Raw genomic sequence first — 10,928 nt, 5'->3', positions numbered from 1 at the left:
TCCCTAATAATTACTTTATCACCTATAAATATATTATTTATTTTCACATCCTTTTAATGCTTTTACGTGTGATCCCAAAGGTTAACATATAATTATAAGTATAGTAATTCTTTGTTTCTTGCATACTAGATCTTATGGGATTAGGGTGGATCATAACTCTTCTTCGACTTTGGTTTTGGTTAAAGAGTCTTCCACGACTCAATTTAAAATTTAAAGAAGGTTACGAAATAGGTAACTTGCTATGGATATGGTTTCACCATAAGTTTAAAGGAGGAGGTGGGATAGGGGGCCATATATTTTATTAAGAAAATACAAAATACAAAAGATAAAAGATACAAAAGCAAGGTTATAAACATAACGTTTAATGGAAGGGATGAAGGGATCAAATTGATGGATTTTGAAACATGAAGATGTTTGGTATCAAATTTCAAAAAAAAAAAAAAACAAACAAACAAAAATAAAACTATAGAAACATGAACCATCACTCCCTCAGGGACTAAAACTGTAATATACTCTAAGAATGATATCGCCCAATTGAAAATAGTAAACACAATCTAAAAGTGAATCAGATGCACGAGGAGTAGAAATAAAACATGAACCCTAGGTCATCATCATGAATTATAATGGTTGACGAACAGCCTGCTGCTGCTTGTCTCTCAATTTTTGGTATCACGTAAACCTCCGATTGGTTTTCAATCTTGTTGTCTGCTGTTTGGTGTGCATCAATAAAATAATTAAGGGCATAAACTACAGCGACTAAACTGGAAATTACAAGATTGTGTTTTTTCTTATTATAAGTTCGGAATTCTCGAGAAATTTTTGAAAGTTTATGTGGTTTTGAAGAGATTTAAAGCATTTGGTAGATTTAATTCATGGTTGGGTCAACATCATATCGACGGTCTTCACCCCCTGGACGGGAATTCACCGAATTAAACCGTAAGAGTTTTTGTATGCTTGTAAGACTAATTGTGCAGGCAAACATAGTTTCAAGCAGTATCTTATAGGCTTTTGTTTCTGATTAATTCCTATTGCTGCATATATAGTAAACTGGAAGACAAAACCCCTAAATCTGTAGAGACTATCTATGGATGGAAATGCAAATCTGGTGTTAGCAATCAATCAGAGTAATTTTTTATTTGATTTGTATGTGCATTTTTTTAGGAATGGTTGGTGTGCCTGTTTGGATAGCGTTACTGTTTTAGTTTTAGTTTTAGTTTTAGTTTTAGTTTGATATATATGTATGTATATCAGTATATATAAGATAAGATGTGGAAAGCTGATGATGTGTTGTTATTTATGTGTTTGTAGTGATGATGAAACGAGAAGTAGAAGATGTTCCGGAGTTGATGCATCGCATACAATTATGGTTGCCCATAGAAGAAGCAGCCCGCACGTGCGTGTTGTCCAAGTCATGGCTACACGCTTGGTCAACCATCCCTACCCTCAGGTTTTATGTTCTCAACACACGAAAAAGGAAGACAAAGAGCATGAAGTTAGTGGAAGTGGAACGCACTCTGATAAGGTATCTCCGTGACGGTATACCAATCCAATTGTTTGAGCTTGTTATCGACATTGAGAACCAGGAGTCGGCTTCTCATGCTGAAAAATGGATACGGTCCGTGTCAACCAAAACTTGTCTTAAAAAGATTTTCCTCTCAATATTCCCTTCCAGTGTGTGTGCCTTGTTTACACTGCCAGACGAGATACTCTTGGGTGAGAACCTAACTACGCTAAGAGTTTTAGCTTCGCGAGGGACCGTTTCTGTTCGCAGCCATCATCCTGTGATCAAGTGTGTGTCCCTACGAGAACTGCACTTGGATGGTGTGTGCATAAGTGAAGAGACACTCAATCTCATATTGTCGTCTTGTAGCTTGCTTGTGAAGATAGAGCTTCCAAATATATACTCTGATTCTTGCGAGGGGTTCAAGACGATCAAGGTTATAAACCTTCCTTTTCTTTACGCATTAAGTATAGGTTTAGATGGTTGGCAATCTACTTCCTTGGAAATTCGTGATGTCCCAAATCTTGGTGTGTTTAGCTACCAACTATTTCATTCAGCACGTTTGTGGGACCCACACCCTCTTCCATTCAACGCAAACGCACATTCGATATCATTAGGAAGCAATGTGACACAATTAATGTTAGGTGGTGTGATAGCGGACAACGCGGGTCTGGACATGATCAAATCAGGTTTTCCTTCTCTCGAGGGTTTGACGCTTCATCTGACGTCTTGGATTTTGGGAAGCTTCCATTTCACATGTGCTTCAATCAAGAGACTGTCCTTGCAGTCATGCCCAGAAAGCCTTATCGATGTACAAGTGCATGCTCCAAAATTACTTTTTTTCGACTTCGGTGGCGACATGCTGCCTAGTCTCTTGTTTCCGGACTCGTCTCTCTGGCATATCGACCTTTCACTCGCTCTCCACCTTCCTGTTGATGCTAATTTTTTTCTCAAGATGAGGGAAGCACTCACTTTATCACGCAACTGCGACCTTCGTATAATAATAACTGAAAACAACTCTAAGTTGCCATTCAACATTGACATCGAGGATCTAAGAAGAAGGCTCCTCTTTCCTCCTGCTACGAACGTCCAAGAACTCGAGTTTGAAACAGTTGAGGAATGAGGATGAATGCCTTTGGGAACGATCCCCATTTTTTGATGCATTCTTTGAGATTTGCCATCCCAATCTCGTATATGCAAAGCCAGACATGACGTACGCACACAATAATCACTTTTGCAGGCTGATGTTGAGGGAGGTCTTGGAGACGACGACAGGAACTGCATTTTGGCCTCATCACCTGAAACGTGTTCAAATAAGACGCCACAATAAATGGAAAACCCTAACAAATTCAGAGAGAAGCTTTCTAGACGGGGACATGTACTTCAAACTAAAGTGGCGTTAACTATCGTCTCTGGTTGGGTTATTTGTTTACTATTAATCTTTGTTTTATCTTTATTTGTTTCGCACATATTTAAACATATACTTATATTTGATACGCCTAGCTAAACATTTTACACCTATTGATATGACCCTTACAAAAATGTGTTATATATATATATATATATATATATATATATATATATATATATATATACTAGGTTATAACCCGTGTACCACACGGATTGATTATAAAAAATATTTAATCTAGGTTATAACTCGTGTACCATACGCATTGATTATAAAAAATATTTAATTGGAATAACTGAAAAAATAAATCACAATTCAAGTACAACTCTACCATTCATTGATATCTAAATTCTAAAAACAATACTAAAGTATGTTTAAAAGTGCACATAATTTATAACCAACCAAATGCCACATTTTGGATTCTCCGAACTCAATAAGCCTCTAAGATGAAATGCCCTTTTATTGCCAAGAATATAAAACTGAAATAAATTATATGGGGAAGCAAATTTTTTCAAGTTTGGGATCCAAAATATGATCAAAAGCTTTCTAGGGACGTAAACTTGATGGTTATACCCTCAAGATATTTTGATAATTCTGGTCAAAAGAAGCCATTTTGATGATTTCATCTTCTTCAACAATACGATTCATCAAAATTACCCGGTTGATTAAAAGAAATATACAATAAAGACTAAACATTAAGGATTTTTAAAATGATATTTTCCAGATTGTACAGTTGCATCTTTGGTTGAACTTGCATTTGTGTTATATGTACATTGTTCTTGGTACTTATTTTTGTCAACCTCACCAAATTCCAGAACATTCCTGAAATAATTCAAGAAAATGTAAGATGAAAAAAATATTAAAAAACAATATTAGTCAAAACAATATACAAAATAAAGTTCGATGAAAACATTGTTTCAGGGAAAAATAAAGTTTCAACATCTAAGTAAGATCGTGGAATTGAACATGGGGGTGCCTGAAGATAGGTTTTGTTCTACCATAAAAACTGACTGCGACTTCTTTTGTGCTTTTGAGCAATTTAAAGATAACCTGACATTTGTTCGGGTGCACCTTTTTGGATTCTCAATCACCTGAAGGTAATTTGTATGGTTTTGTAGCTATGTATTTTTCAAAGAATTGTGTGTACCGTGATTCTTGACATCTTTGTGACATGTCATCTTCACATGTGTCATATCTCGATCTAGTACCAAAACTTGTTTTTGGTACTACCTGTAAAACATAAAAATGAACTTAGGATTGGACCTATCTTCCATTTTAGTACCATAACAACTTACATAGATAAAGCAGTGAATGTCAATCAAGAAACCTTACACAATGACGCCATGACGGTGACTCCTTTTTGACAAAACTATAAGAGAATAAATGAACAAAGAATCAGCAGATGTCCATTCTTATTAGTCAAACTTATAACATTCTGTTCTTGACAGAACTGTAAGGTGCTGTTTGGTTCGCAGAATGTTGCTGAAGGAATCTGAATTGGAATTGGAAAAGGAATCTGTCATGAATTTGAATCCAATTCCATATTCTGTTTGGTTAGCAGGAAATGAAATTGAAATTAATTCCAGAATCTGTTTGGTTCGCAAGAAATGGAATTGAAATTCATGTAAAATGACATAATTACCCTTTTTCCTGTTTTGCTTAATTTTACCTTGTTTTCTAACTTATTTGTAAAAATACATTATGAAAATTATAAAAACAGTAAAATTTCGGCGGTGGTGGAAGTGGCGGTGGTGGGGATGATGGTGGCTGCGACGGTGGTGGTGACGGTGGCTGCGACGGTGGTGGTGACATTGATTGTGGTGGCGGAAGTGGTGATGATGGTGGCAGTGTCAGCTGGTGGTGACAGCGATGGCGGTGATGGTACTGGTGGTGGCAGTGGCGGCTGGTGGCGGTGGTGGTAGCGGCGACGGTGGCGGTGGTGGTAGCGGCGACGGTGGCAGTGTTGGTAGTGGTGGTGGTGGTAGTGTTATTAGTGGTGGGGCGGCGGTGGTGGTGGGTGATGGCATTGGTAGTGGTGGTGGGTAATGGTAGTGGTGGTGGTAGCGGTGGTGGTGAGTGGGTGGTGGTGGTGGTGGTCGGAGGTGGCGGCGACGGTGGTAACGACGATGATGGTAATGGTGGTGGCATCGCAGGCAGTAGCTGTGGGTGGCGGCGGCGGTGATGGTGGGTGGTGGTGGCGGCGACGGTGGTGGTGAGTGGTGGTCATGGCGGTGGTAGTGGTGGTCGGTGGCAGTGGCGGTGGTGGTGGCAACGACGACGGTGGTAGTGGTTGTGGCGGCAGCGGTGGTGGTGGTGGTGGTGGTGGGGGTTTTCTGATAAGTCAAAGGGTATTTTTGTAATCTTCCACTTTCCTTGATGAGAAGGAATGTTTTCCATCCAACTTTGGAAGGAATTCACTTTCCTCCATATGGTGGAAAGTTTATTTCATTTAGGAATCCTTTTCCCTCCTCTAAGTCCAACCAAACGCATGAATTCGAGGGAATTGAAATCCTTTTCCCTCGAATTTCATTCCTTTCCTGCCAACCAAACGCACCCTAAGAGAATAAATCAATGAAAAATATATGTACTTAGCAAATGAAAAAAGAAAAGATTGAATACATGGACAAAGTGTCATCGTTGCTTTCTCTTTCTTACACCCCTGCTCCCTCTTAGCACCTGTTATCAAGAACAAAGTTGTCAAGGAACCTTTTCAATTTAAACTAAAAACTTATGACCAAAATACCCATGCATCCTTAAAGTAAAAATGCAACTGACGACATCTTCTAAACATCCGAAAATAACATTCTTGCTTTCATTATAGCAGTACCCATTAGCAAACATGGATAAAAAACATAAATTAAATCTGCAAATCTTCCAGATAAGAATATGACCAAAATATCCCTTCACCCTTGTAAAACATTATTTACTCTGTACCTTTTGCATCAAGTTCTTGTGCTCTTTTACAAATGAAAAACCAAAACAACCACATTAGTATGGTTCTAGCTAGCTACATCTGCACTTAAAATAGCAAAATTAATACATCTGTCCTGGTTGCAGATATAATTGAGTTTCCCATAACACTGTTTATATTTAACCATTAGCTAAAATGGTGACATGTAAATAGTTGGCTTTTGAGGACAAACATATATGATTTATGAGCTTTATTATTGGTGTGATCTTCAAGTCTTGGTATTAAGATGATTATTAAGCATATTACTAAACTTTAACTTAGGCAGTACCAGTACAAAAAGACTCATATTATTAATTTATTAGATATATCTTCTTAATTAAAAATTTAAATTCAAAAACTTTGAACTGAAAAAGTCAAAAGGACATATATTACTTTAATTATTCAGCTTGAAACTTTGGTACAGACCTGTTAAATTATTAAAGGATAAGTCTTGTAAAAGGAAGGGTTTTTTAGTAAATTCAATCGAAAGAAAAAGATACTTCAGTAAATGAAACTGAAAAGACTTGGGCTTGGACTTCAATTACAATTTTATTCAACAAAAATTGAATTTGTGTTAACTTAAGATCCACGATTCCATCAAAGAAAAAACACCAAGAAATATTAAGATCATGGTGCTTAATTACAGATGAATCATATACAACTACAATTAAGGATTTAATAACAGAGATGGAGATGGAGAAGAGTACTTGGTAGTTCAAAAGCGGACATTCTTATGTGAAGTTATTGTTCATAATACACCTGAATATCCATTAGATCATCAAACCATAGCAAGCACCAAATGAATGACACATCATAACAAAAGGAATACATTTAAGCTTAAATCAGCAAAGGGAAAAAATCCTTAATAAAAGGATAAAAACATATCAGAGACGAAAAATGGAAACAGATTCTTCTATTGAAAAAGGCAGATTTTGATTCAGAATCACAAACCTTAAAAAATCGCAAACCCACGATTACATCATTAGCATAAAGTCAAAAAACAAATACATAATCATCTCACCTTAGTAACTTGGGGTTCGCTTGAGGCAATTGAGACAGACCTTCATTAAGATAGACCTTGAAGATGGTGACCGATAAAGCGGCGATTTAGGGTGAGATGGATGGTGGGTGGCGATGGTGGCGCGAGGATGGTGTAGTGTTATCATTGACGGTGGCGTTGTAATGACAGAGGTTGGGGCTCCTTGCAACAATAAAGAAGAGGTGAAAATTACAACAAAATACAAAGACCTTAGCAGACTGTTCATCAATGAAATTATTATTTTTTTGGCTGGTTAACTATCTTCATAAAAAATGTGTGTGAGAGAGAGGACCACTTGCATATTAAATTTTATTTATTTATTTAAAAAAAGTAATAGAAAACCTCATAAATGGTCTCTAGGTAGTGAAATGACAAAAATGCCCTTTACTTAACGGTTAAATGGTAACGGAGTGAGCCAGAAGGACCAAATGTTAAAAGTTTTGAAACCACATGGACGATCCGTAAGGTTTTTGTAAATTAAGGATCAAACTTCAGATTTTGTAAAACCACAGGGACCATTTTTGAAGTTTTGTCCCAAATTAACCTTAATTACATTTTTTATGTTTTCCAACTTTGAAAGGAGTTTTTTTTTTTTATGTTCATTTTTTTCAAAAAGGTTACATTACATTTTATAACTTTATATGCATGTAAGGTAACAAAAACATATCTAAATACGTTTTTACATTCCAAAGTAGATGTGTTTTTCCACCCTTTCCAATATCATGATGTATGATGCTATTAGGTCTGTCGAAAAAACCCGAAAACCCGTTCTACCCACCCGACCCGTTCCGAATTCGGGTAGAATGGGTAACGGGTATGAACATTCGGGTAATAGGTTAACCCGATAATAGTATAGGTCGGGTTTTAGGTATGAATATTTATTTTCGGGTATACCCGAATACCCGAATTCGTTTTTTAAATAATATCAAATATACAATGCAGTCACGTACGCACACTTCAAATAAAACAAAACCCTTCGTTTCCTTCTTATGAACGACGGCTCGACAGTCGACGCAAACTTGCAAAGGGAATACGACGCTGAAGCTGAAGTCCTGAACCGTCATCACAATTCTCAGTTTCTCACTATCACACGGAATGGAATTAAAAAAATACATAACATATTATAATGATTTGTATTGTTATTATATATGTACTTGTTAATTGTATGAAGTATTTTCTACCCAATTCTTTATTAAACCAACCAACATGTAAAAATAAAAAAATAAAAATTATCAATAAGTGTCATTTAAGAAATTTTCGGGTATACTCGATAATTACCCGACCCGACCTCAAACCCGAATACCCGAAACCCGAAAACCCGAATTACAATATAGGTCGGGTATCGAGTATTATTTTCTTAAGGAAATACCTGTTCTACCCGAAACCCGAAAATTTTACCCGTTCGACACCCCTATATGCTATATCTACTTGTCAATATCAGCCAAAAACTATATCTACTAGTCAATACCATGAGGCTTGCTATATCTACTTGACAATACCATAAGGCATGCCATATATCTAGTTATCAATTTGATAAGGTATGTTATGTATCTATATATCAATTTCATAGGGTATGTACTATATCTACTTGTGAATATCATAAGGCTTGATATATCTACTTGTCACGTTCTAAACTTTTGACTTTCAAAAAGAGGGTTTTCACATTTGGCAGCTCGGGATCAGCTTCCTCAGAACTACTTGATTCCACCCACACTGGATCCTGAAAGGGGTCGATGTCATATCTCTTTTGCCTCCACACCACAGCATCACGCTTATCTGGATCATCACTGCTGTCAGAAGAATCAACTTACTGTCAATAAATACAACCAAGATAAGAAATTAGAAACTAAATAGTTTTCCAACAATTAAAACCTAAAAGGTTTCCAAGAATTAGAGAAAACAACTTACTGTCAATGTCATCCTCAATTGGTCTTTTTTAGCCCACTTGACAGGCACAAGAATATGGCCTTGACACCTCTCACACCGAAAACGTAGAGTCAAAGTCTTCGGCTTAAGATCTTCAATCAATAATGATTGGTGATCACAAAACACATCCAGGTAATAAATACAAACCATTTTCCTGATATTAAAACCAAAACATAATAATGATCAATACGAATTCAATATTTTGGATCTAAAAAGTTAAAGCACAACAGTAACAACTTAGTTAGACAACAAAGAACGAAAATCTTTCAATCAAAGATCAACGAAAATCTCAAACAGTTTTGAGTAGAGAGCCAAAAACGATGAAAACAGCTCAGATACGCCACTATATATGAATATCTCAACAAATCTTAGTAGTAGTTAAAGACCTAGCAATATCTTTAACACATCCAAAGAAAACAAACCACAAAAAACTGTATCCTGCTAAGAAATAGAAAGATCTCTACAGATTAAATTAAAAAAACACAAACAACTACGAGGACACCTCAAATCCTCCAACAGAGATCTCAATAAATCAACAGAAAGAAGGTTATCAACCATTAGAATTTGGGATTACTTTTTAACTTGAGAAGTCCTTTTTGTAAAAAGACTTTTTATAAAAAAAAAAATTTAAAATGTGTTTGGATTAGCTTTTAAGATGCAAAAGTCAAAAGTTGTTTTTAAAAAGTGTTTGCATGTAAAATGACCAAAAAGGACATTTAAACAACAACCCAATTTCCTTAACCTTCCAAAATGATTTCATCAATTTCACAAATTTTTAATCAATCTTTCATGAATTATAGTTAATCAAAACAGAAAAAATCGAACAACAATGGAAGAAACAACACAAATCAGAAGAAACAAATTGGAACAATTTCCGAATGGGTACCTGTTAACACAAATCGGTCCCTGTGAACAAAAAAATTTCATCAGTTTAATCAATATTTCATCCATATTTCATCAATTTCACTAACTTCTTATCAATAATTCATCAATTTCACAAATCGATACCTGTTAACACAATATCTCATCAATTTAATCAATATTTCATCAACACGGTACAATCGATACACTCTCAAAGTTAGAATCTAAAGAAACAAATGGGAAGAAGCAACACAAGTATAATAATCGAAAATCAGAACACCACGGTATGATAACCGAAGGAACAAATCAATACAGTGGAAGGAAAATCGAAAATCTACAGAGGCATTTTCTTTGCTAATGAAAATCGAAAATCGACATAAAGGAAAACCAAATCGGAGGTGAAGCTTACCTGATCGGAGATGGAGGAAGGAGACGCCGACAATGGTGGTTGATTGGAGGAGGATCGCCGATGGCCTCGGAGTGGTGAACGAGGGGAGAGAACGAGGGTAATTACAGAACGAGTGATGACCGTAAATGTGGGTGGCATGATTAGGTAGCTGAGGGTATAAAAGTAATTTAGGTTTTTAGGGTTCAAAAGTCTATAAAATGGCTTAGCTTTTGAGAGGGCAAAAGTCCTTAGAAAAAGATGTTTGGCAAAAGACTTTTAAAAGCTACTTTTGGATTTTGGATAGAAGGAAAATCAACTTTTTGGAAAAGTCAAGAAAACCTGACTTTTTGCAACTTTTCCAAAAAAGAACTTTTGCCCTCTAAAAAGCTAAGCCAAACACCTCCTTAGTCTAAAAAACATATTTTTTATGACTTTTTTAAACATCATTTTTTCTTCTACACAAAATGTTATTTCTAAAAGTTCTTTTCCCTTTATCAAACATCTTTTGGCCTTTTTTTATAATTTTTTTGAAAAATTAAAAATAAAAGTTGTTTTAAAAGTTATCCCAAACACCCTCTAACATTAACTAAGTACATAATTGGAAGAAATAAACTCTAACCGATAATTGGGGACAAAACGAGGAGCATGTGTCTCTTTGAAATGACGATTGACCGGTGAACAACATTAAATATTTCCTCATAAGTAGGACCCGGATCATATATGACCTGCGCATTTTATGCTTTATCCACAACGAGCTGCAACCCTCTAATTCTTCACATTGTCCAAATTTAGTCGCTTGAACTATTTTCTCTTACAAGTTTTAAGAAACTTGATATATTGTATGAAGAGGCCTTG

The 10,928-nt window shown here is 35.9% G+C and overlaps 2 protein-coding genes across 12 annotated transcripts; one reads left to right on the top strand and one right to left on the bottom strand.

Annotated features, from left to right (window-relative positions):
* The first annotated feature begins 553 nt into the window (after nt 1-553).
* LOC145109030 (uncharacterized) lies at nt 554-3,022 on the top strand. 2 transcript variants are annotated; one of them, XM_079046137.1, is made up of 3 exons: nt 554-936; nt 1,044-1,124; nt 1,309-3,022. In XM_079046137.1, the coding sequence occupies exons 2-3, from the start codon at nt 1,085-1,087 to the stop codon at nt 2,622-2,624; spliced, it is 1,356 nt and encodes a 451-aa protein (XP_078902263.1). In that variant the 5' UTR covers nt 554-936; nt 1,044-1,084; the 3' UTR covers nt 2,625-3,022. The 2 variants fall into 2 exon arrangements, with proteins under 2 accessions (XP_078902263.1, XP_078902262.1); XM_079046136.1 differs by lacking the exon at nt 1,044-1,124.
* Nucleotides 3,023-3,351: 329 nt separating this feature from the next.
* Nucleotides 3,352-7,122, bottom strand: LOC145109027 (uncharacterized). 10 transcript variants are annotated; one of them, XM_079046129.1, is made up of 6 exons: nt 6,881-7,122; nt 6,567-6,618; nt 5,529-5,922; nt 4,205-5,446; nt 4,057-4,139; nt 3,352-3,731 (listed from the first exon to the last, which is right to left on the bottom strand). In XM_079046129.1, exon 4 carries the CDS (start codon nt 5,055-5,057, stop codon nt 4,587-4,589), a length of 471 nt encoding a protein of 156 aa, XP_078902255.1. In that variant the 5' UTR covers nt 5,058-5,446; nt 5,529-5,922; nt 6,567-6,618; nt 6,881-7,122; the 3' UTR covers nt 3,352-3,731; nt 4,057-4,139; nt 4,205-4,586. The 10 variants fall into 10 exon arrangements, with proteins under 10 accessions (XP_078902255.1, XP_078902261.1, XP_078902254.1 ...); XM_079046135.1 differs by having other exon boundaries at nt 4,237-5,446; XM_079046128.1 differs by having other exon boundaries at nt 3,352-4,139; nt 5,529-5,585; nt 5,844-5,922.
* Between the last annotated feature and the right edge of the window lie 3,806 nt (nt 7,123-10,928).

The sequence above is a fragment of the Lactuca virosa genome, chromosome 4 (assembly GCF_052849685.1).
Source record: "Lactuca virosa cultivar CGN04683 chromosome 4, Lactuca_virosa_CGN04683_v6, whole genome shotgun sequence".
In the NCBI taxonomy this organism is placed as follows: Eukaryota; Viridiplantae; Streptophyta; class Magnoliopsida; order Asterales; family Asteraceae; genus Lactuca; species Lactuca virosa.
Note: the sequence above shows the minus strand (reverse complement) of the source record. Positions and strands in the feature narration are given on the sequence as shown.